The 26943-nt window shown below is 40.5% G+C and overlaps 1 protein-coding gene across 7 annotated transcripts in view; it reads right to left on the bottom strand.

The window, feature by feature from the left end:
- The window catches only part of LOC119904098 (neural cell adhesion molecule 2-like), a 327858-nt gene that overhangs the window by 85016 nt on the left and 215899 nt on the right, over positions 1-26943 (bottom strand). For all 7 annotated transcript variants that reach the window (XM_038720552.1, XM_038720529.1, XM_038720535.1 and 4 more), the window contains exons 3-5: positions 22221-22427; positions 16509-16652; positions 13032-13169 (exon numbers count right to left, since the gene is read on the bottom strand). In XM_038720552.1, coding sequence (XP_038576480.1) covers positions 13032-13169; positions 16509-16652; positions 22221-22427 — 489 coding nt within the window. The remainder of the gene's footprint in view (positions 1-13031; positions 13170-16508; positions 16653-22220; positions 22428-26943) is intronic.

The following is a 26943-nucleotide window of genomic DNA, read 5'->3' on the forward strand; positions in this document are numbered from 1 at the left end:
GACAACAGGAATCAAAAATCTTCCCGTAGTTGGAGGCATTACAGTAACTTTTGTTTACAAGCCCTGGGTTGCTTATAATATGATGGCATTTAAAGGAGACCTATTATGCTTATTCATATTTTCCGGCATATCTATAATGTCACAGTGTCACATGTTCATGTTAAGCATGATCAAAGCTTCAAATAATGAGTTTAAAGTCTCTTTGGAAATCCGGCTCGGAATGACATCATACCGATCCGGATTTCCATATATGGTCATTTGCTCCAGGCAGAGAATGCTGACCATACCCACAAAGGCACATGCAGTCCCTCCCTGCACCAACCTGATAAACATAAGACAATGGCCAGTCAGAAGACACTGGGCTTTGCGGTGGGGGGGGGCGTTCAAAGAGACAGGACCATCTACAGCTTGTTTCAGACAAAGACCAAAGACAGAAGCAAAATACACCACCACATACTCCATACTAACTCTGGCAGCCACTTTCTTTTTGATTCGGTTTCACAATTCAGCTATTTACTCTGTCTAAGCTAAAGATCAACAACAACCCACTCAAAGAGTTGTGAGCATGAAAATGGAGAGAAAAATCACTTCTTAAGACATCCTGAATTGTCTGTGTGAAAAGCTGGCTATTCTTGTCCTACAAATGAAACGCTACTTAATGGATGTTTGCACTTAAGGTTATATGTGGTAATGTAATTGGCAGCTGCACGGTGATATTCTTTCAGCACTGTTTTTTTTCCCAGTGATCAAAAAAAAGGGGGGGGGGGTCATTTTTGTTTTGTATTCACAAACTGTAAACACATCTCATTTGGTGTGGGAGATATTGAGAGTTAATGAATTGACTTTGGCCCCCAAGTGATGTAATCTGGAGGACACTTATTCCATGTAGATCAAAAAATGGCAAACTACTATTTGTGGTCGCTTCAAATCTCATTTAAATGCAGCCTTGATGAAACACATTTGTGAAGTTGGTGGTGAATCAAAAAAGACACACTTGGAATAATGAATGGGGAATTCTAATCAAAACAAAGCATCATCGCAGATACCTAATGAACCAAACACTGCGGCGTACTGTAGTCTTTCTTAAAAGATCAATTACTAACATTAACGACGCCAGTGTGTATCACTGTGTAAGAGAAAATCTCTTCACGGTACATCTAAATCAGTAAAACCAACACACAACAGGAGAGACAGGCCTGAACTGGCGCACACGTACAGAGACACAGGTGCAGAAAGCTTTATAGGGATAAAAATGGCCTAAGCAATAATCAAACACTATGAGTCCTTTCCAATAGTCCTGACTCTGCAAGTGAGAGGAGCAAGCATCTGCCTGACGTGATAACCATTGATTTCCACGCCAATAGATCTCCATTTCTCCAGTGTCCCCCTCTTCCTATGCAATACTCTCCCACACCAGTGGGCCTCGTTGGAACAGCCCTGTTAATGAGAAACACTGCCAAGCAGAAAGACTTCAAAAGAGCAAATCAGCAACAGGGTTTAAGCGCCCAAAAAGAAGCTGACAAGCTTTATGAATTCTTCATGTATTAGTCATATTCTTAAAACTTCAGAGGCTCTGTGGAGATAATGTGAGGTTTACAGACATCCCCGGAAGCAAGAGCACACACCGCAAACATATTTCAAGATACAAACTTGCTTGGACCGATTTAAATGCATCCTTGAGGAGCTAGAGGACTTGTTTTCTGTGAAGCGCTAATGGGCTTCAGTGAAGTGAGGATCCCCCATGTTTAGAAGTCGTGAAATGTTCTTGGTAAATGTCATAACCGTACTACACCTACTAGAAATTCAGCAAGTGAATGTTTTGAGACCTTTGCTGAAGTGCTTTGTTAGGGATTTGTTTTGCCTTCCAGATTAGCATATACACTGGAATCAAACCAGTCCTGGTTTACAATTGGGAATGTAATGTAATACTGTATTTATATTCTCTTCTTGAACACCCAGCAGTTATGATTGATGTCAGTGTAAATTAATTTCAGAGATCTTGAAGGACACAGCCAGTAGTTTCCACTGACAGCTGAAAAGGGGAGAATTGCGGGTCTAGTGTGTGAGTGAACCAGCAATTAAGTGGATGTGTCTTGGAAGGACACAGGGATATCAGTAAGTTATTTCCATTTCGCATCACCATCAGTTGCCATAGAAACAAACAGTGACTACTGTGGCTAGTGGGTCATCAAAATGGAGAGCAGAGATGTCTGATACTGATAAAAGGAAAAACATTTATCTACTGGAGAGAGCAAAATGGAAAAGCTAGCAGATGTTAGCCATAGCCTATTTAATAATCAGTCGAGTTAAAGCAGTAGTTCGACATTTTGGGAATTTAGCTTACTTTCTTACATAGAGTTAGATGAGAGTATCTATACTACCTTTATTATCTCCATATGGTAAATATGTAGGTGGAGCCACCAGCCAGTTAGTCTAGCTTAGCATAAAGACTGGAAACAGAGGAAACAGCTGCCTCAATTAAAACATTATACTGTGCTTGTTCAAAAAAGCTAAGTGTTTCTGTCCATTTCTAGTCTTTATGCCAAGCTAAGCTAAAGTGCTAATGACTGTAGCCTTTTATTTACAGGGCTGATATAATAGCTGTATCAACCCTTCTCATCTAACCTTCGACTTAAGGAAAGGCAAGTTTATTTGTATAGCACATTTCAACAACAAGGTAATTCAAAGTGCTTTACATAAAACATAAAAGCAACAGGGAAATATAAAAAAGTTTTAAAAGAGTTAAAAAGAAAATAAAAACAGGCATGTCTCTCACCTTTGCTTAATTTTCTCCTTTGATTGATGAGGGGACTCTAGCCCTTTGTTTTTGCAGTGAAAAAGTAGCTGCCTGCTGTGCCAGCTGCCTGCTCTCATTGGCTGGATGTGGATGTCAAGTCGGCCGACTCCTCCAGATATTTGGCATGCTAGATATCTGGCAGACATCGACGATGTGTCAGAAATGGGCCATTTTGATGTGTCATTGTGTAGTTCACACATAACGACTGGCAACCGCTGAGCGGCAAATTGGGCTAAAAATGGTGTAGTGTGAACTAGGCTTTAAGGGGACTCTAATCCTTCCCAAAGTGCTTTTAGGCAAGTCATGCCACTCGCCATCTTAGCATCGCCTCCGGGCAGCTATTTTGGACTAATAAGACCAAGCATGCTCAGTAGAAGAGACAAACTCTGGTAAAAGACAAGCTTTTTCCAAAAACTAACTCCTTTAAAGGACACCTATTATGGTTTACCCTATTTTATGACTTATCTACAATGTTACAATGTTGGATGTTCATTTAAACATGACCAAAGCTTCAAATAATGAGGTTAAAGTATTTAAAATAAATCCCTGTGAGCCAAAACCTCAGATTTCCTCCTGTTCTGAATTGAACTTTGTTTTCAACAGTTTCAACCAACAGCTCCGTTCTACGACACACAGAGCTACACGGAGCCGGTGTTCCATATATGGTCGTTTGCTCCGCACAGCTACGCTCAGTCTGTCTATACCGCTCAGTGGCAACAGCAGCCTGGTAACATGCTTCAGGTCATGGCCAATCAGAAGACAGTGTACTTTGAGAGGGGGGGCCTTAAAGAGACAGGAGCATTTACTGCATGTTTTAGACAGAGGCTGAAATGAAGGCTTACATGAAGGGCCAGTATAAGAGAGGAAAAAATTTTTTTGAACTTTGAATCATGCAAAGCTGCCGTACATCTTGGAAATTATATTCCTGGTGAGGGATTGAGCAAATAATTGAGTTACAACTGTTGTATATGGCAATTTCACACCATACAGGAGTCACAGAACTACAATAGGACTGGAAATGCAGTATAATAGGTATCCTTTAAGGGAGCCAGCAAGCCAGGTTGGTAAAGTTTGCCAGTGTGACATTTATGTCTAATACTACACAGGGAATGAGAAATGTTTTTCATCTGAAAAACTGTGTCACTGAAAGGTACTCAGATTATTGGGGATATTGGGGAAATGGAAATCACTTGATAATTTTCCACTACTGGCCAAATCTTTGTTTTAAAGCGTATTCCTTTAAGAGACAGTAGATGAAAGGCTTACACAACTTCTCTATGTTAACTTTTAGGATCACTCTCTGAAATTGTTCTGCATCCTTCTAGACACTGAGCTGTTTTGCCCTCAGGTTGATTAGCCATTCAGTGGGTGGCCCTCTTCCTCGATACATCATCATCCTCATCTACGGTCCGCTTTGATGATACACTGAAGACTGGGAGCTGCAGCGGGTCAGCGGAACTCCATTCGCTGCATGCTTATGGGCAAGAAACCACTTTTTTATCAACTGACCTATGAATATTTATGACTTCACATGGGGGAAGAAAAGTATACAGTAAGCTTTTTCAGCCCTGCTTTCAGACAAAATATTGTTCTGCATCACTGGTCAAAGCAATGCCTGTTAACACACTGCTGAAGTAGTCAGGACTGACACTTCTTCTGACACGCCTTGTCAAAAGAACAGCATGATGCATGGTTGCTACAAACTGAATAAAACTCAGAGATGGTGATCAAGTTCAATTGCAGTTTACAATAAAAATTTACCATAAAGACACTGCAGCATTAAATCAGCTCAATCCACTCAGATGGTAGTTGGCTGCGCAGCAATCAATTCAGAAATACAATCTGCATCTTCTGATTTTGAAAAACATAGTTTGACTGCTGTTAATTTGCTAATTTGTCACTTTTATAGATTCTTGAAATCAATGAATGAAACCATCAAAAGCTGTTGTCAGAACAGAATGTTTTCATTTTGGCAACGAGAGGCTGAATCCTCAATTACTTTAAAGTATAAGACTTCTCACGCAGGTTTCTTCCGTTTCCTTGACAGCATCATTGAACAAGACTTCTGCTAATTGACTGCTTAAAATATATTTGGCTAAGTGCCCTTAGGTCGACCCGAGGGCTTCTAAAGCCCTTTTCATACATGAAATACTTACTGGCGTTAAATTAAGGGCCTTTCTCATTCAGAAATAGGTGTGTGTTGTGTTAGTGTGGCTCTTATTTAACTCCCATTTGCTTGCATGCTTTATGTCAAGTGTTTCTCTGGATATTCACATTTTCATTCTGGCAATTGGATTGGATTGGATTAAACTTAGGGAGGGATTGCTGGTCATGGTCACAACCACACGTTTATTATTATAACCATGTTAAAGTAGACACTTTTACCCACACCACAATGTTCCCCTAGACATAACAAAGTACTTATTTGAACCCAAACCATAATCATTCCATAAACCTAACCACATCATAAAGCAGATGTATTTTTTACACAGTTTTTGAACGCACAGATAAAGGATATCATCCTGCTGATGGGGGCATCAGATCAAAACATGGCTAAGAGAATACTTTTCATTATGCTAACGTGTCTCCTCACTCCTTTTAAGTGACATCAGTTATTTATGACTAGCTGTACAGCTGTAATATTTGTCAAACTGACTGGAAAGAATGTCCACGAAGCCCCTTAACAACTTCAAAACTTTACCTTAAGTGTCTTTCATAGCATAGCTCGCTCTAAGCTCCTCCAGAAGCCTCCTCTCTCTTCATCTCCTTGAGGTGCATTTAAGGGATCCTCCATGACGGTGGAGGGGCAACAATTTCCGTGGCACGGGAGGACATAAGTAGCATATTAAAAAGCACCAAGTGTCTCTTTCTACAGAGCGTGGACAAACTATGTATTTTGTTCTTTAATTTGGAGGACCTGTTGGTTTAATCCATCTCTGTGCTTTAACCATGTGCTACTGCAGCCTGTACTTTACATGAATGTGGTGGGCGTCCAATTGATATGGAAATGTAACTAGGTGCCACCTAGCAAGATTAGTCCTGTCAGTCCTGACGTTTATGGAAAAGCAACTTGGGTGCTTATTATTACAGGATGTGTGACAGGTAAAATTTCCATTTACATAACAACGTGCATGCAAACCTTAGTGACTATATACATCAGGACTCCTCAGACTCTATTTTAAGCCTTTAGCTGACACTTTGTACAGGAAAATATCCAGATTCCTCCCCTCCTCTTTTGGCTGCCACTGGTTCTGTATGGACAAGAATCAATGTCCATCCTGACTGTGGCACAAAAGACAGCTTTAAGTGCTCAATGCTGGACCTTAGGAGAGGAGGTGGATGCCCTGTAGCTGCATCCGTTTAGTCATCATCCTTTCGTCTTTCTTTTTCCTCCAGGGGTCTTCAGACAGGAAAGACTGTGTGTCTGGCTGTTTTATATCAGTTTGTTTATCTTACCTCACAGCCATATCCCCAGGCACCACAGCAGAGAACAGTTCGCTGTCTGCAGCTGATTGATAAAACATGTAGCGAAGTCTGTTGCGCTCATTGACATACCTGAGCCTCCTAGCAATCTACTCAGGGTTCAGGGCCTCTGTGTTGTTCGACCAGTCCAGGTCGTTGTCGATACTGTACATTCTCTGGTAACCCTGGTGGCTTCCTGTACCTTTGGAAATCCTCTGCTAAGATGGATCTTTTATCTCCACCTTGCCCTCACGATTGCAACCCATAGAAGAGGAATAATCCTAGTGAATTCTCCAAGTGACACTGGCCATAAATATAAAGACAGTGGTACAAGATTAAAATTCTTGCCTATTTCCAGACCTACAAAAACAGTTCTCCAGAGTAAAAAGAGATTTACACCTCTAGCTTCAGGGCAGGAATTGGAAATGTTTCACATGGAGCTTGCACATGGTGCAAATGGCTGAGCCTATAGGCTATAGCATAGGTGCAACATGGATTTCCTGAACATCACAGGCGACAGTGGAGCCACTTTGCACTCCACCACCTTGTTATCTCACATTTTGACAAAAATGGGTGGAAAGGAATAGAGGCTGGTGGTGTGGTCTGTGTCTGAGCATTGCCACGAGGAGCTGAGTGGATGACAAAAAACATTCTCGCTTTCTATCGACAGAGGTGAACAGCTCATATTTGCTTGCCCCGTGACAGTAGCTGGCATTTAAGTTAAGTGTCCTTTCCATCTCTAGCACATTCATATAAGTTATTTTTCATGCCAGAAGCTTAACTAAAAGTTTCTTCGGACCACGGGAAGACTTTTGGCCTCGGAGCAAATGCCTTTTGTAGGACAACAAACTTCCAAATCTAGGAGTAAGAAAGACAACAAATGTACTAGTATAAATTCAACTGGCAATTATAGATTTTTTGACCACTTAGCAAACTGTAAACACACAATTGCCTATTTACACATTCAGCAGACACAGAGTGACATTAGCATTCATTTGGAGTGACCTGATGAATCCAATACTCACTTTTGACTTTTTATCTGTGTTTTGATCTCCACAAACTCCTAAAGGAAATTGCTGTCTCTTTAGCTGCTTAATGCTTACCTATGTTCACTTGCTAGTGGATAACTCTGTCTGCTGTTTGGTGCTAGATAGGTACTGTGCAGTCGGGTTATATGACTTTCTTTTTGAAATAAAAAGTCTGGAAACGATGCTGAGGAGAGCTGCGATGGTAAACCAAAACATTAAAGTTGCGGGCACTGAGGAGAACTGCAGTCCAGAGATAATTGTCTGTGGTTTAATCACTATGAGCGGTCCTTTTCACATTGTTAATATTAAAATTACAACTGCAGATTTAATTCAGTAAAATTAGTTAAGTCCAAACATATGAGAGAAATTAGAAAGAAGGGCAGCTTTAAGAGCACATTTTGAATGCTCAGGGGAAAAAAGTAGACAAAAGTGCATGCACTGCTATAACAGATGTCCCCTAGCTTGGTGGTACCATATTGGACAAACTCATTAGTTTCATTAAGTCTTAGTTTCCTCTAAGTACTTTGTATATTTCATGTGGACCAAATGGTGTTTCTACAAATCAGATTCTGTCTCCTTCAGGCTCAGCTTTGACTGTGAGAGTCTGTAGGGATCAACAGAATGAGTCTCCTTGAGGCAAGTGGAGTTCACTTTAATGTGTCTCCCTCAGGGTGCGGCTCCCTCAGAGAGTGTGCTCTTCTCAGGACTCTCAGCAAAGTGCTGCGCAGCCTGTCCCGTCTCAGCACCGCGTGGCAAGTGTCGTGCCGCTGCAATAATAGGTTGTGCCTCATTGAACAGGCTTATTGGATCTTCCTCAGAAGTGAGTAAGTGGTGTGCTAAATTGAATGCAATTCATAGTTTTTGGGCGGAGGGCCGCTCTGCTATTACATTAGGTGAGACAGAATTACATAAGCAGAGACAATATAGCAGCTGTTCAACCGTTACAAGATGCTCGTGGCCTTAGTGAAATCACACTTCAATCACTTTCAGTCGTCTCAGGTGACTCACTGTAAATGAGGACAAATGAGAAAATTAAAATGACAACCTTCGATTTTTGGGCCATAGAGCCCACACCCCATCGCTAATTGAAAATTTCAATCATACTAAAGAATAAAGAGAATTATTTTTCCAATGGCAGCAGAAAGAGAAGACCTGCTATACGTGTGTCAGTGATTAACATATCTGAGTCAGTGGAGCTCAATCTGTCAAAGCTGACAACTGTTTTCAGATACTACTACTACTGCGCAGTCAACCTGAATTTCAAGCTGAGTTCCTGCACACTGTAAATAAACAGTCAACTTCATGCCACAATTTTTTAGAAACAGGGTTAAGTGATCACTTAGTTAGAGGCTATTATAAGTGTATGCGTCTTCATATTTAGTAAAAACAGCAATTAGTTTAAAGAAAATATAAGTCCCTTCCTTTAAAAATGATTGCTAATTAATACAAGCAACAGGGTGACACTGATTTCTATTTTCTTTTGCACTCACCAAGGAAGTAAAGGTGCTCTTGTGCTATCCTTGCTCGGTTATTATAGTTAACCTTGAGCATCTGCAGACTTGAATGACTTGTGGACTCCAGAATGACAAAGAATCAGTGGTGTTCAATTATAAAAACAACAATAACAACTTGTGTATGCAGAGGAAACACAATCCCTAATGCATGCTAATCTGCTGACACCGTGTGAAGAGGAGCATGTGTCTGCTTGGAACCTTCCTGCATAGCTTCCTACTGACGACCAGCTGGGTTTAGAGGTTTTGGTTTGTGTTCAGTAAGATGTATGCTGATAGGAACTCGCAAACAAGATTGTTTACTGGGCTTTGTCACTCTAAGAGGATTATGCCTCACAACAAAAACTATCCCACTGCTGGTTTACAAGTGTTCAATGCAATTTTAAGCTATTCAAATTGTAGATTTTCAGGCTTACATGAACAAGACCTCCGCAAGAACACGACTGATTGTAGAGATACAAGGAAGTAGCACATGTAACATCACCCAGAATATTTAAAAATTAGATTTGGGTTTAGCACTTGCTTTGTCAATTTGGTAACACTTTCTATGAAGGTCATCGCTATAATGACTTATGCATATATTTATAACACGATATAATGAGTCCATAAGACATTGTTACAACAGTACATACAAGTACAGTACATACTGTTGTACATATAACAGTTGTTATAATCACTTACAAACATGCATTAGGCGCTATAGCAAAGTTCATAATGTATTATGACCTTTTGATTTAATGTTTTATAACTAATAGCAATACCAGTTTATGTCAATGTGCGGCAAGAATCTCCGACCATCTTCCATAACACATTAAAACCACCGACTCTGCCTCCTTATGAATACACTTTAGTCACCATTTATAATTAGTGATATAAAATGGAATAATAGCTTATAGTAATGTTTAAAGTTATATAGCATGTCTCTGTTTGCTTTAAGTAAAGTGTTAAAATATCTATCCCTGTATAATATATTACAGGTGGACATAATACCATATGAAAAAATTAGTGACACACATTTTGCGCAGGAAAACAACTTTTATTTATGTCTCTTCACTTTATGAATAATCTGTATGAATTTTGAACATTTTGCAGTTTAGCACAAAAACACAACATAATTACATCAAGGACACCCATTCTCAGGGTGGTGAAAGATCGCTCAAGAGAAGACCTGTTGCCGACCAACATCATGTAAGAAGAGGCTCAGATGTTGTCACAGATGAATGGCAAGCCTATGGACAGGCCCTAACAGATGCAGTGGACGATTAAAGACAACCGCTTCACAAAACGTAGCCTATTAAAAGACATTTTAAAGTTATTGAATGGGAATACTGTTTTGGCAGTAGGAATGAGAATCTCTTGGCACCTCACGATTTGATTTGATTACAATTCAGAGGGCAGCGATCCATCTTGATGCATTTTTTTTTGTGTAAATTCTGGATAATTACTAAGCATTTCGTTTACACATTCAAATCCAAAAGATGTCTCAAAAGACAGCTTTAAGTGTCTCCTCAATTGCTTAAAAGGACTAGTTTTCATCCCTGATTTACTTTAGTAGCCTCAGCTCCTCCGTGGTCACCAGCGTCCTACTTTAACAACCAGTTGTCAGACTCCTCTGGAAACTGAAATATAACTTAACTATCAGGAAGTACAGTATGTGTACAGGACACCAGTTTAGCTTCAACCTGCTGTTCTTATTCCTCAACAAGTTAGCCAGTAATGACACGCAACTAATTAACATTACTCCGTTACTAATTTAGATAACGTTACACTGCAGCCAAAACCGTGCTTTACAGACCGGGGATCTGTTAGCTAGCACTAACCGCCTTCACTTTTCCAGCAGTTGCGGAAACAACAGACTTAACGGACACACTGTGACCTACACTGCCTGACGGATAACTTACTAAGTATCTTTATATATATACTATAAATATATATAATATTTTCCTCCGGTGACGTTCTAACCGTTCTGCTTCTCTCTCTCTCTCTCTTTTCTCGCTGGCACACACACTCGCTTTGCACACAGGAACCAAAACAGCGATGAGTGTTGCTACCGGTGAAAATCAATGTCGCAGTTGTGGTGTATAACATATGTGCATGTGTGGTTATGTGGAGACTCAGACCCTTATATGGTGTCTAACAGATGCCTACACATATCCTATAGAACTGTGCCCTTATATGGATTGGTGCCTTAGTTTGCAGACTCAGACCCTTATATGGTGTCTAACAGATACCTAAACATGTCCTATATAAGCTATGTTTGATGTACAGAGAGACAGAGTGGTCATCGGGCTGGGTCACTCTCCAAGCTGCTGCAGAGCTTGTAATTGATGCTGAACTCCTTGATGTAATAAACTTTTATGATCAAGAACAGTGTCAAGCGGATTTCTTCTCAACACATCATCGCAGCATTATTGTTCGGACACCACACAGTCATATTGATGACTGCGTGAAATTTTAGTAGCGTCGTCATTCATTCAGCAGCCGTGAAATGCGTCGAATACAACACTGGTCTCAGACCAGTAACAGAGATCACAGGTTTCTGTTATGTGCACACCTGCGACTGTCCGGGCGCGGCACTTCCGCAGTTCCGAAGGTTCCGCCATTTGCGTTCCGTGAACATTATAGTATAGTATACTTCTTTGCGATGCGGACGTGGAAGATTCTGAATTGATTCTGAATGAGAGAGAGCAAGCAGAACGTGACGGTGAAAGTTAGCGGAGGAAAATATTTAAGTTACTTAGTAAGTTGTCAGTCAGGCAGACGTGTGTAGTGTAGGTCACAGTGTGTCCGTTAAGTCTGTTGTTTCCGCAACTGCTGGAAAAGTGAAGGCAGTTAGCGCTAGCTAACAGTATTCCCAATTCCTATTTCAATTACGTCTTTTAATAGGCTACGTTTTGTGAAGCGGTTGTCTTTAATCGTCCACTGCATCTGTTAGGGCCTGTCCATAGGCTTGCCATTCATCTGTGACAGCATCTGAGCCTCTTCTTACACGATGTTGGTCGGCAACAGGTCTTCTCTTGAGCGATCTTTCACCACCCTGAGAATGGGTGTCCTTGATGTAATTATGTTGTTTTTGTGCTAAACTGCAAAATGTTCAAAATTCATACAGATTATTCATAAAGTGAAGAGACATAAATAAAAAGTTGTTTTCCTGCGCAAAATGTTTGTCACTTATAATTTTTTCATATGGTATTATGTCCACCTGTAATATATTATACAGGGATAGATATTTTAACACTTTACTTAAAGCAAACAAAGTCATGCTATATAACTTTAAACATTACTATAAGCTATTATTCCATTTTATATCACTAATTATAAATGGTGACTAAAGTGTATTCATAAGGAGGCAGAGTCGGTGGTTTTAATGTGTTATGGAACATGGTCGGAGATTCTTGCCGCACATTGACATAAACTGGTATTGCTATTAGTTATAAAACATTAAATCAAAAGGTCATAATACATTATGAACTTTGCTATAGCGCCTAATGCATGTTTGTAAGTGATTATAACAACTGTTATAATGTCTTATGGACGCATTATATCGTGTTATAAAATATATGCATAAGTCATTATAGCGATGACCTTCATAGAAAGTGTTACCGTCAATTTCTGTAGCCATTACCACCGATGCTTGAGAAAATGGTAAAGCTGAGGTGAGACATATGGTGTACATATGGCAACCACCGTTGTTGACTGTAATAGACGAGAGACATGTAGGTAAGGCATACGTGCCATGACACATACCCCAAGATTAAGATTTCATGTCATCTTTGTTGAACAAAAATTGCCAAAGTGAGCAATGACAGTCCCTACCAAGATGAGAAACACCAAGATGCTAGAGCAAGTTGCTAACTGAGTTGCCGCAACGTTTTTTGTAGGAAAGCATTGACTTTTAGGATTTCTGCACTCAGACAAGTACACATTTTCTTGCAGAAAGCTCTTACTGGCTTTGTTACATGCCTCTTGAAGGGAAACTCGACAAAGGTCCACATAAAGATCAGTTTGCTAGTTTGTGTTTTTTTGAAATTGACTAACAATATAATAATATAACTTGGATAGTTTGGCCCCTGAACCTGCTTTAATCTTATTCTTCTTCTGAAATCTATCTTCATGGACATACGATTAAAAAAATTTGGAGTATCCCTTTCAAGCACTACACTGTCTGGTTGTATAGCTGTTTCCTCTCAAGTCTTCGCAAATCTACAAGAAATGACTGGAAATGCAACTCACCGTTGACCACCACTGCGATGTCCACAAAATCGATCTCGCCGCGGGCCTCTACGCTGGCCTCGCAGCGGTACACGCCCTCGTCCGCCTTGGTCACCTGATGGATCTGTAGGTTGTTGTTTGCCAGCACCTGGAACCTGCCTTCACAGCACGGGCAAAGAGGAGGACAGACAGAAGAGAGAGGGAGAGGGAGAGAGAAAGAGAGAGCGGGAAGAGGAAACGACAAAAGAACAACAGCGTATGATAGAGAGAGAAGCGAGATAAGAAAGTTAGGAAAACAGCAGGAGAAAATTGCCATCTCCACTCTTCACTAGCTAGACTGTCAATCTTCACTTCAGCACATTTACCTGATAAAGTCCACATAGATAAACACTCACGCAATTACAGTTCCAAATAGTCTCCACTCTCTCCCATTGTGGCCACTGTGAGATTGGCCAGGAGTTATGAGGCCTCTATCTCATTTCTCTCAAGCAAAGATATTTATAACCATGCATCGTAATTAGAGTGAAATGATTAAAAAAAAAAAAAAACACTTCTCCATGTTTCATCATCACAGTGCCACCGACGATTTGAATTTCAATTAAAAAACGTGACAGATTCAAGGGGTCACTCTTTCTAATCAGTGTTTAGGCATGCATTTTGTCTAAAAGGAGGATGGGTGAGCGGTGTAGAGAGTTGTAAATCAGGGAAGAGAAGAAAAGGAAATAATGAGTCTACAAGCCTGTATCAGAAAATGATATTACTGAAAGTGAATCTGTACTCTGAGTGCTTCTCTACCTCTATCTGTCTTTTTTCAGCAAATTAAGTAGATGGCCCTCCTGATGTTTAACACCTGTAGGGCAACTGAAAAGGGTGGGATCAGAAAAAAATTGTAAACATAAGCTTTATATCAAATGGGACAGAATATGATTGACAAAAGGATTCTTTAATTTATACACCCATTTGCTGAAAATAACACATTTCAAAAGATGCAGGGAGCTGGTTTGCACTTCATCTTATGGAATGTCGCCATTCAATTGCTCTATAATCCAATCCCTCAGTCGCTTGTTAACATGGTTTCTGTCCAAGTTCTACGCCTCCTCAAGGGCTGATGGGGTTTCTATTCATATAATTTCATATCCTTGTCTTATTGTGAATCCACACAAAGGAAAGGAAATTTCCTAGAGAACGGTATTTTTGGCACATTAGCGCATCTTTTCAATGAAAGAGAGAATTGGGCAAATCGAGACTCATGAGCATTTTTCCTCTCAATAATCAAGTGTATTCGGCAGGTTTACATTCAAAATGTAATCCTTTTGAGATTGCTGCTTACTTGCACCTTTTATAATCTACTACTGGAATAATAAAAATCAGTAACACTGTTTGATAATGCTGAGAGTGAAGTTACTTTATCCAGTACTCCATACTTACCCTGTATGTTTACCATTTTTATAATTGCTTTTGTATTACTGTATATTGTCTGCTCTCTAGCAGAAGGTAGTTACAAACTCAATTTCACTTTACAACCTGTTGTAATGTGAAAAATAAATCTACCTTGTATTACAAAAGTCACTCTTTAAAGCCCCTGAACATTTGGTATCATAACCTTTTGTCAATAACAAATAAATATTCATTACTAAATAAACAAACACACAAAAACTACCATAGGTGTTATTTATTAAGACTTAAACACTCAAAAACTCAGCTAGTCGGATATGTTGTTAAATCCTGCTTGGTGCACAGAGGAACTGGTGTCACATTTTTCCACCTCAAGTCAATTTTATTTATATATTTATAGTTTTCTCATTGCACTTTTCATACAGCAAATCTAATCTTTTAATCGCATTGTTACGCTAAAAATGGAACAATGAATTCTAAAGTAGTGTATTGCACAATTTTAATTTAAATGTACTGCTATATACACAAAAGTGTAATAACATGTGGTTTGCAAACACTTCAAACAAATAAGGTGCTTTTCACCAGCAGTAGTCCCTTTACACAGTAGCAACAAAATATTTCTTGTAAATATCAACTTAAACATTAATGTAATCAAATCAAATATTAAACCAAAGCTATTTGCCACTGCCTTTTTTATGTAGCGGGGTCGGTGCGTGTGTTCACTCACACAGACTTCACTCGGTTAAAAACGTGAAATGACGTTACAAGTCGCGGTGGATATTTTACAAGCACAGACTAGATATCGTAAAGCAACATTGAACACCGGGTGAAGATGTTGGTTTCGGCTGTTTGAGTTGTTTGATAGGCTGCATCATTAACAAGCAAGCGGCTCACCTGCTGCCGTGATAATGGATCGCGGGTGGGAAAAATATGGCAAAAAGATGACAGCGTAGTCGATAACGCGTTAACGTGCCCAGCCCTAGAAATAACCAAAACTATTTTAACTTTGGCAGACTATTTTATGTTCACAGAAGACCCTATTGCTTGTAGTATGAAGGTGACTATAAAATGTTTTCACTATTTAGAACCCACTCACAACATCCACTATCCAAATAGAAAGCAAAATACAAAACTTCACATTTTCATCAGTTTGATAACCAAAGATATTAACTGTTGCTTTTTAAGTCATTAATGTTTTACGTTAAAGAGAAGTACGACAGTTTCAAAATTTTATACAATAAAACTAACATTTTTCTTATCCTCCGTTTTTCCCATTCATGCCTTTTGTTTTAAAGGTACCATGTGGAGTTCAAAGTCAAGTTTACATTCACTATTTCTCATCAAAATACATTGCGTGTATCCACGAGACACGATAAATGTGTGGAATGCATTTCCTTCCTCATGAAACATTTGCAAAGCCGATTTCTGGAAGCATTTCAAACCTGCATTGTTTACATTCACGTGTGCTTGCTGGCAGTCTTCTTCTTCACTGCCTTTGTTGACACACTGCTACATTTCTTGCAACCAACTGTCGATATGTGGAATATCATGAAACCATCAGAAGGACAGTGTATCATGTCATCGGGTGTACACTGACATGTGGGTGCCTCAGGCATGAGATATAGCCAAACACAGATTCTTAAAAACTTTGCCTCAAAAACTGCACAGGGTACCTTTAATGTATTTGATAGTTTCCCTACTAAGTAACTCTTTGTTTTACAAAAGTCATTCTTAATAAAAAAGCTAAAAGCTAACAATTTCAACTATAAAAAGCCAAGGAAACTTTTAAAACACCATCACATTTTCACCAAATTGATTATTTAATTTAAATAATATACCTATTTTCTACCCTGAGAATTAAATGTAACATTTTACAACTAAATATATTCATTAATTCAGTCTAAACCACTTCAGGGCCACATGCCCTTTCGAATGTTTGTAAGTAACTGAAACAGTAATCACCTTTTGTGTATAACTATGCAAATTATCCTCCAAAAGATCTCTACCTCCCTTCATCTCCCAAAAAATGAAAGAAAAAGAGAAAATACAGTAGTCCAAGTAAAGAAAATTATTTAATTGTGAAAGAAGGTCATGAAAACTTACTGTGGTGCTCCTCAGTGATCTCTTTGTCCTGGTAGTACCACACCACCACGGGCACCGGTGAACTAATGACATCACACACCACCTCCGCTGTCTCACCATGGCGGAACTCCTGTGGTGACTGAACGTCCCGAAACGTCAGCCTCTCTGAGAGATCAAACAAGAGGAAGATGGAACAGCTTTTTTTTTTTTTTTTACCGCTGTGAGTATTCAGTGCAGACAATTTATTGCAGGTCTCAACTTCAAAAGGAAAATAAGAAAAAACTGCGGTGCTTTTACAGCCCTGTTAACTATGACTATGTTTTTGGGACTAAATTTAGGTTGAGGGGTTTGGTAAAGTTGCTTTAAAATACATTTCCAATTTTCTGTCTGGGTTGCATCCCGCAAATTGGGTGTTTTATGGTTGTTTGCTAGTTTTGTTGATAATGCAGGTTAAAGTGTTGGGATGGCCTCTATTTTCATGCATTGTTGTCCTCAAAAGCTCAAGAACAGTGGCTGAAAATGAAATGAACAACATGAAATCACATTTTCTCCCATGCACAGAATACATTATTGGTGTTGGAAGCATTTTTGGGTACTGGTATACCATCTTACCCTGCTGCTAATGTTTAAAATTTTTAAAGATCAAAGAGGTAGTGTGCCATATAAAAAGGTTTATTTCTGTGAAAAATAACACTTTATGTTGTTAATATTCAATATTTGTTATTATTATTTATTGGGTATAACTAGCCTGTGGGTGATCATGTTATTATAACAAGACCAAGTGTCTACAGCCATGCTAGTGGGTAGGAGTCTCTGGTTCTGCCTTTTCATATTTATCCAACAGTTTTTTCAGGATATCTCCAAACTCCGATCAATTCTCTGTACTTCTGACCTTGAGAAAGTCACCCATCATTATATTGTCTATCTATATACACTCGTTATATTTTGGTATCACTCAGTCCTGTTTATCTCGTCTTCAACTAGTTCAGAATGCAGTAGCAAGCTATTAACAAGGTCAAAGAAGAGGGAGCACATTACTCCCATTGGTGTCCCCAACACTGGCTGCCTATTAGCTGCAGGGCTGATTTTAAAATCCAAATGTTTGCCTTCAGAGTATTAAACTGTCTCGCCCCCGCTTACATGACAGAACTCCTGTCGCCATCTCACACTGTGAGAGAACTGAGATCATCTGACGAAAGACTTCTGACAAAGTGTTGCAGACAGGGCGGATGGAATTCTCTTCCTCCCACCATCCGATTCTCCCCACCTAATGAAAGTTTCAAAAGTCATCTTAAATTACTCAATAGCTGCAAACTGCGCCTTACTTTCCAGCTCAGGTATTTCCCCTTCTGTCTCTGTAGGAAGTTATTACTATTATCACTCTGATTGTTCTTGTGTTTGTTGCATTCTTTTATTTTATTGTTTTGCGGTTTGCTGTAAAGCACCTTGGGTCAACTGTTGAGTTGAGGTTAGTGGAGTAGTGGCTCAGGGATCGCTATAGTGATTACAAATCATCCTTAAGGGGGCATGAATGTCTGTACCAAATGTCATAGCAATCCATCCAGTAGTTCTTGAGATATTTCAGTCTGAACCAAAGTGGTGGACCGGCTAACTAAATGATGGACACAGCCATCCATAGAACCATGCAGCTACAGTGGACAACAACTACATTATTAAGGACAGCTGTCATGTGACATCATGCCTCTCAATTCAGATCTAAAGTATTTGGAAACAAGCACACGAGAAACAATGTGTGCATTGGAAATGGGGGGATAGAATTCACTCACAAAATCAAACTAAACAAAAGCTAAATCCTGCTTTGACTGTTTTCTGGGACACAGATAAGGCGATTCTGGTCAAACTGCACAGGAGACAGAAGGGTGGCCATTTGATTTGCTGCCAATCAAAACAAACAAAAAAAAATCAATGACCAGAGATATTCCGCAGCCTCTCTGTTTGCAGAAGAACACAGGCAGTCTTTGATTCACTATATCTCCGTTTCAGGAATGCTTCAATAATAGATTCCACTTTGTGCCAGTTTGAAGCTGTGTCCTCCCTCTTGACAAACATTTGGTGTTTTGACAAATTGCTTTTATGAGGAGACTGTTCTTGGACCAGCACTTCTCCACAAACGGCATGTGATCCTTCTTCGAACCCCGCTCTTGTTCGGATAGTCGGCTTTGACGTGCGTCGGGGCTGGCAACGCTAGTGCCGCCACCACCTGCTATCACCTGCGTGCTGTATAGTGAAGGTATGAATAAATCAGGCTTCAGCATTAGCATTTTGCTGTGTGATTTATGCCAGGCTGCTCCCTAAAATGAGCTTTCTCTCCCCGACTGCACCCTCCGCTTGCTAACGTGCCTGGCATCTCAGTGTCTTCATTAACTTCAAGGATGCCTTTGCATGTTTTTGTCATTCACTCTGGTGGTTTCTTATCAGTTCCCCCCTTTGTGTTCTTTTTATTTCCAAAATCTGTTGCTCCCTCCATCTCCCTCTCAGGTTTGAACACTTCTGGCGTCACTTGTTCCTTCTGTTTGTACCCATTTCCTTTCCTCTTTTGTTGTCACACAGCTCTACAAGAGAATCAGTAAGGGAAACATTCTCTCCAGAGTAACACTCTACTGCACACTCGACACTGGCGAATTGAGAATATACTCAGTACTCCGAAGTTTCTATTCCGTCGTTCGCCTACACATCACTGCGAGGATAACGGATATGTTGACGAGCCAATTTCCCTGGGCCTCTCAACTGGGGCACAGATCTGTTCCTGTATTTGCTGGCCAATTTAGGTGGTTTCCAAAAATGGGCTTTTGCAGACGCTAATGATCATGATGTTAGCACGCAAACATTTGCTAATTACCACTAAACACAAAGTACGGGCTTCTGTAAATGTCATTTGTTTTGGAAGCACTGGTAATTAACAAGTTCGTACAACACATCTTGAGGGGCACAGGGATGTCCAAATGTCATGGCAAACCATCCAATGGTTGTAGAGACATTTTACACATGGGAAGTACATGGTGGCACTCAAGCAAAAGTCAGATGACCACCATAGTCTTTAGCCCTCATCCTCTGGGGACAATGAATGTCTGTACACACATTTTGTGCCAACTGGCTTTGTAGATGTTGAGATGTTTTACTGGATAAGCTAAATATTTCACCTGCTTGTGGCACTATAAGAAAATTGCGAAAGCTGTCATGATATTTCACTAAAAGACGATAATATAAACTTCATGGTGGTGGCTAGAGGAATAGTCAGGGGATCACCAAAGTCTATAGGATTCCTCCTCTGGGGACCATGACTGTACAAGAGACAAGCTGAGATATTTTAGTCAGGACCAAAGTGGTAGGCCAACCAACTGGCTGACATTGCTATCCTTAGAGCAATGATACTAACATGGCTAAAACCAACAAAGCCAGCAAGCACTTTCTTCTGTGTTATGTTGTGTTATATGAAAACCCAAGTCCCAGTACCTGTTTTGGATTCAAAACTGATCTGCCACTCCATGTAGCATGATTATAACTGGCCATCATGGAGATGTCAGCAACTACTGAGAGGAAGTCAACACTTTCCCTCCCACAGGTCATGAATATCATGTACAACATGTTGTAGCACACAGGCCCATGCACCGCCTGAGGAGTCCTTGCCTACTCCGGCTGTGCGCTGGCAGAACGGCTGGCTGGAGCTTTAGGCAGGTTTTCATCCGCATGCTGCTCATGCAATCTACACAGAGGGCTTGAGTGAGTGACGCCCGGTTGCCATGGAAACAGTGGTTTTAGGGAGCTGGTTATGTGGTGAATGAGGCAAGGGCTGAGTGGTGGCAGGTGTGATTGAGGCTGTGATGTCTTCCCTAATGGTTCGCTGGGCAAGGATGGAAAAAGGTAGCCACAGCAGGTAATGACTTCCACAGTGTGTGCACATAAAATTGTGCAGGTATGTGTGCGCGTGTGTCCTAAAATCAAGTGCCAGTACCTTGATGTTTTCTCCAATTAAACTTGGGGAAGACTCCTAATCAAAGTCCCGGGGTATCTGGGTATTTGGGTTATTCACATCACAGAATTCCCTTGGTTCTTATGTAATCTTTTTGTGCGTGTGCTTTTTGCATGCATGCATGCATTAAAATGTTAATCCAACGCCCACCTGTGAACAGAAGGTGTTGGAAAGATTATTGGGATATTGATATATTATACTGGGAAGTGTACCTAACCAGGGCCCTATAAAGGATTGCAGAAATAGACTAATCTGGGTTGTAGGTGAAAGATAAATAGATGAATAAACACTATAATCTTGAACATTTCAGCCGCTTCACCTGCAAAATACCAAAATCATACTTACTTGGCTGTGCTGTAGCTTGTACAGTAGAGAGCTAAAGTTCTTTTTTTTATCTGTTAGTTATTTTTAAGTGATGTATTTCATCAGATTCAAGTGCAACAAATCACTGATTGAAGTTTGTTTATTTATAATCATAAATTAACCTAATGATGGTTTAATTACTACACAGAACGCTCACATCTCCTTTGTTGCAGTCAAGTCAATTGAATTCAATACAACTTTATATATCCCTGTGAGCAACTGCAATGGTAGGAGCCCAAAGCCTGCATCAGAAATCTGTTTTTTTGGGACTTGAGACAGGCTACCTTGATCTGTCGGAGGGTTAGGGTTTTGTTTGCTGACGACAAGCAACCCAAGTTTGAGTGTTTTCGCTGTCAGTGAAGCTGCGTTAAGCATTTATATGCAACCACAGTAATGGTGGCTAAAGAGAGCAACACATAAATAATCTGGCAGTTAAGACTACCTAAGTCCACACAGCACTCCTCAGAATGTTATTACAAGAAACAAAGTCTGAAGTCTGAATGATTTAGATTTAGAGCTGTTTAATTTGATGTTCTGTAAATTCTATTACTGAACATGGAGGTCTAAATGCTGTTTCAAAACATTCCCCATGCTGTCAGGAGAAATATTCTGGTGCAGCAATACTGAACCCTTTTATTTTTAATTTTTTGTTAACTTGAAATTAGTCAAATTTAATAAATTTAATTCTTAAATCAGCCTTTAAAATACCAAGCATGTGTTTTTTCGTTGTTCAATCTAACTTACCTTGGGTTGCTAAATGCCCTACATTCCCAGAAATAATACATGGACACTCAGTGTCCCCAAAAGTTGCTACTGTACAATTCTGTTTTTTTAAATTCTTGTCTTTAGCAAATCACAGGAATTAACTGACAACATTTAAGCTGGATATCTTGCTCAAGGACACATGAACAGGACAAACGGTGGTTAAATCACTGTGAGGATGAATTCTGCTATGGGACCGTCACCCCCGCCTCGTAACATTAAGTTTTGCCCAAGAAATAGTGATGGGTCACAGCAAGGCAGGTTAGCCTTAGTGCCACATCCCTCATTATGCCTCGCAGGATCCCAGTCCCATGGCATTAGTAGCTGCCATTATACTTTAATCACAAGAATGAGTTTAACACACGCTCTGACACAGGCTTGCACACAAAGTCAAAGATACAGATTGACTGAAAATGCACACACACAGAGATTGAAGTAACATTTCTTGTTGCTGTGGTGAGGCCGGGACTATGAACAGGCTGGCTATCCCTGTGATCAAACACTAATGTGAGAGGTTTATTCTCTTCATGCCTGAATCTCCTCAGGAGGCAAACACAGAGCATCTGCAGGCAAATGTGAAAACGTGTATGTGAATGCATGTTATTTGTCAAGCTTACGGTAGATCTCCAGCACGACCGACGCCTCCTCAGTATGGCCGCTGGCGTCGGTGGCCTGGCAGCGGTAGATCCCAGCGTCCTCGATGATGGCGTTGTAAATGATGAGCCTGGATCGTGACGTCTCCGTGTGAAGAGACATCCGCTTGGAGGCCACAATGCGCTCGCCCTGGGGGTTGTACCACTCCAGCCTCACTGGCTCGCCGATAGCTAGGGGCAAGGTCAGAGAAGGAGATAAAATAAACTGATAATGATGAGTACATTTTACTCTCTTTTCACAGCCAAGGCACAATCATATCAAAATTCAGTCTCCTTTTCACGTTTAGACTCATTGCTTAGGAAAGAGATGTTTCTACTATTACTCCCAATGACACCTTAAATCTATTCAGAAAGGCTGTTGACATTACTTTGCAACATGTTGCCTCTTCTTGACTTCTAGCAACATTTTGTATTTTGTTTGGGAAGACAATGCAGTGTGATAAGCTGGTTTGTTTTCCTTCTTTGTGTGTGCAGCTAATGAACCTAATGATCTGTTTCAAATATTTTATCCCACTTAGCCCAGAACTTTGTAGAAAACAAAAGTCTGCCGTGCCCTACAAGAGGTTGTCTGAGGCGGCCTGATCAACAACCCCGTTTGGACCCCATATACCTGCTTGAAAGTCTAGTTTTATGAATATTTATGGGCATTTTGCATCCTTATCAAACAGATAAAACTACAGAGTCTTGGGGAAGACATGGACAAATCATAACAAAAATCGAACCACTGGAACCAACCGACTTACGTTGTGGAAGAATATCTAGAAATGATTCAATGATAATCAGATTTCGAAAAAAAGCCAGTATGGAGTATACGCAGTATACATAGAGTGCTGCCATTGAATATGTTTCCTTTGTTCCAGATGTATTTGACTTAGGGTTTATATGTCGGTATTACAGCATTGTGGCTCACTTTGGTCCGCTGAACAGCTGAGGACCATCCAACGTTGCTGTTGGAACTTGTCGAGGGAACAGACGGTCTGAAATTATATGATTATGTTATAATCTTGGATTTACATAGCTAATAAGTCTGTAAAGGAATAGGGACATATGTAGGCTTTAAATTCCACCCTTCTTTCAAACATTATGCACATATACACGCACACTCTCACACATACACTAAGAAACAAATGGTAGGCCTGATCCAAATCTAACTTGAACCTTGATTACAATGGTGTCCATATGTAGCTTGTGAAACATCAGCTCATCTGGCTACTGTAAGAGATGATGGGGCCATCTGCGAGCAGCAGGTGCCCTTTGCCTGTAAATTCTGCAAATAAAAGTGTCAGTGTGGAGGGGAGGGCCATTACATGGCCCATCAATCAGCCAGAGCCTTGAACAAGAGAGGAGACTGACAGAGGCTTGTCCAGAGACAGGTGGCTGGATTTAAATAAGCTTACAAAAGAAGAGCAGAAAATATGAGTAATACAAGTTAGTGACCAGTGGCAAGAGATAAGCCCAGAGAAAGAGAGGGAGAGAGCAGGAAGCCGGCAGTTTGAATGATCTCTTTTCTCTTTACTAACTATAGGCAAAATGCCGTTGAGCAAAGCTTTTAACCTCCAGATGTTCAGCAGCAAAGGGTTGTGATGTTTCAACACAAGGGCTCCCAGGTGTAACTGTGAGGAGATGGCTGGGTGTGGGGTATTATTTTGCTGGAAACATTTTTGTCCAGCATGTACAGCTAGGTAAATAGCTTATGACATGAATAATAATCTCACAGTTTGATAGTGCACCACCACATGAAGGTAAATGAAGATAAATGAGCTGATTGACAAATTGGCCTCTTGATGTCTGCACTTTGCATCATAGAAAAACCATGCAGGCTCCGGCTCCCAAACCAGCATGCTAACACTGATCATCATCACAATGTTTCAATCAGCATCATATCCCTGGCATGTGTGTCTGCAGCTCGTTAGTTTCAAGGCCAACAAATCTGATGAGGCAATCAAACACGAGCATTGCTAATATCATATTACACTACAAGCCATTCTCCCCATCTCTCTGCTTTCCTTCACACGTGGCTTCCCACTGGAGCCTCGTGGTTCATGCGGGTATTGAGGAAGAGATAAGTGTCTAGCATCGCTACAGTCGTCTCTTTATACCTGTTAGCATTACAAAGTTATCACCTCTTACCATTTTATAGTCTGTTGACAGCAGGGACAGCCAAATATGTTGAATTTGATGCAACTAGCATGGTGACAGGCCATTTACTTCACAGATGATCTGTCCTGCTTTCCACGTTCAGCCCTGCCTCCCTCTGTGTGTCTTTACAAGTGCATGAATAGCTGGTGGAAATCTCTGTCATGCCACTCTTATTAAAATCAGAATAAGCTCTGGCATGACTGGCTCTCTCAATGACTGACTCTACTGAAGTGGAAAGACAATGACGATCACTTTTCTAGGCGCTAAAATACACAGCGGCATGCTATCTGATCGTCGGCTTTCGTGAACTGCTGAGGAAACCGACAGCTCCATTTTGGTTTGTCTTGATTTTGAATTGCACATGGAAATAAACATTTTAACTAAGACCAGAGCAAGCGACAAAGCTTTGTAAGCCGTAAGATGTTTCAGAGAATGTTTATGATCCTCATTCTCACCTGAATTTATTTTTCATATCCGTGAATTTTAAAGAACAACTTTGTGAGATCACTGCATTTTGCCTCGTGGCCTTGGATGAACCTGATGGGGCTGACCCCGAATAGTCCCCGAAAAGATGCGATGGGCGGAGCCTGATCCGACTGTCAATCTCACAGTCAAAGCTTTGCAGCGAAACGAGGATCATGGCATTTTGGCGATATGGGTGCTCAATGTCTGATTTTACATAGAACTACCAGTTTTCTCCCATGAAGTTAATAAACTGCCTCCAACTACAATTAAAATTTCAGCATACATTGCTGCAATTAAACATGCGAAAAGATATAAGTTTTTGAAAATGTTTCTAAAGTGCGAGAATAAATCCAAAATTGTAACCCCAACCCTTATGGTAAGGGGGGGTCAGTGCGCATGTGTAGGTGTAACGTGTATGTGTGTGGTGGCAGAAGAGGCTGAAGAGACGGAGCCCCAGCTTCACCAGACCAATAAATAGAGACTGCAGCTTCTAAAGATTAAAGTGGAGCTACCCTGTGTACCCAGGTTTTGTTGGAAAAGTTGTTTTTATACCAATTGAGAGATTTGTGTTTAAGCTCTGGACACTGGTTTGAAGTGGGCAGGGCTCAGTGGAAAACATGTGATGCCACATACTTCTGAGCACAAATTACAGTTCAGCAACATCTGAATCAAAATCTAATGACAGCTGTGGGAATGTTTGTTTCTGTCCACTCTCGATCATATCTGATCAAATATCACCCACACAGCAGATTAATGGAGCTTTTGACTGTTTGAAATACGTAATTATTAATACCAAAGGTGTTATTTTTTCTCCAAACATTAAAATACTTTCCTTTAAAGCCACCTAATTAGTTGAAAGGGCATTTTTATTTGAAATAGTTTAGGAGAAACAGTAAAGATTCAGGAACAGATAAGGATAATACACAAAACTAACTCAAAACCAGGGTGCGTGTAGCTTGGAGGGCTACAGTGTCAACCTACCTTTGACCTCATTTCCACCTTAAAACAGCTGGATTGAACAACAAGGAGAAGTAAAAGTCGGGCTCTCTTGAAAAAAAAAAAAGCTCTTCTATTATTTTACCAGGCTTGCCAATTCTTCCTGGCAAACTTTTTAAAAACAAGAAAGATTTGTATCGAACAAGGGAATTGATTTCACCCAGGTTCCTTTTTCTCAAGAACAACACATTCACCTCTCTTTTCTGCCTTCTTCACAAAAAGCCCCAAACCATAAAGCAACATATACTACAATTGTCTTTCTGTGCCTTCAGTCCCTTTCTTTTCTCTAATCCATATTTATGTAGGCCTGCTTCATACAATGCGACGCAGCAACTTAAAGCCTTGAAAGACTCTGCTTTATTTATATGTTTACAGGCTCACTTCGGTTTCATCGGACGTTTGCTTTTTGCCTCTGACTGTTCTGCCCTGCTTTTCAGCCCACTCCAGTTGGCAGGACTGCATGTGAATATGGTAAAAATCTGGCACAGCACGACTGCCTGTGGTGGAAAAGGGCAAAAGAATATGAGTGACACTTCCTCCCACACACTTTGACGGTGGATGGTGGTTACTTATCTCCCACCTCCAACACTATTTTGCCTCAAAGCCCTTTTCATTCTTCTCGGTTCTGTCCTTTTAGGTCTTTCACAATAAAAGCATCTACCTTTGCCTTTCAATTTCTGTTTGCTTCCATTCACCATTCTGGTTCTACCCCCCCATTCTGTCCTCCTCAGAACATGTTAGACCTCCACACCCCTCGATGCTCCTCCCAGTGTGTTTCTACTCCCTTGGCTGTTAGCGCCACGCTGAGTGGGTTGGCAGGAGAGAAGAGGCAGCCAGCAGGAGGCGGGCCAGGCCTGCCAGAGTGTGTTGCCACCCTACCGAGCAACTGGCACCAGCATCGGGTTCTCTGTTATGGCTGACTGTTGATATACCATTCAGAGAGGACAATGAGGAGGAGAGACGAGAGGGCGGGGGCATCCCTGTGTGGATCCGGTCATCGCTGGGTCACTCACCATATGGAAAGCATGGATTGGGTTGTGTTCACTGTCATATGAACTACAAACAGACTTCACAGGCAGTGATTTAA

This window comes from Micropterus salmoides, unplaced genomic scaffold, assembly GCF_014851395.1.
Source record: "Micropterus salmoides isolate LMB-PRFRI ecotype aquatic unplaced genomic scaffold, ASM1485139v1 Ms_hic_scaffold_1, whole genome shotgun sequence".
NCBI classification, from domain to species: Eukaryota; Metazoa; Chordata; class Actinopteri; order Centrarchiformes; family Centrarchidae; genus Micropterus; species Micropterus salmoides.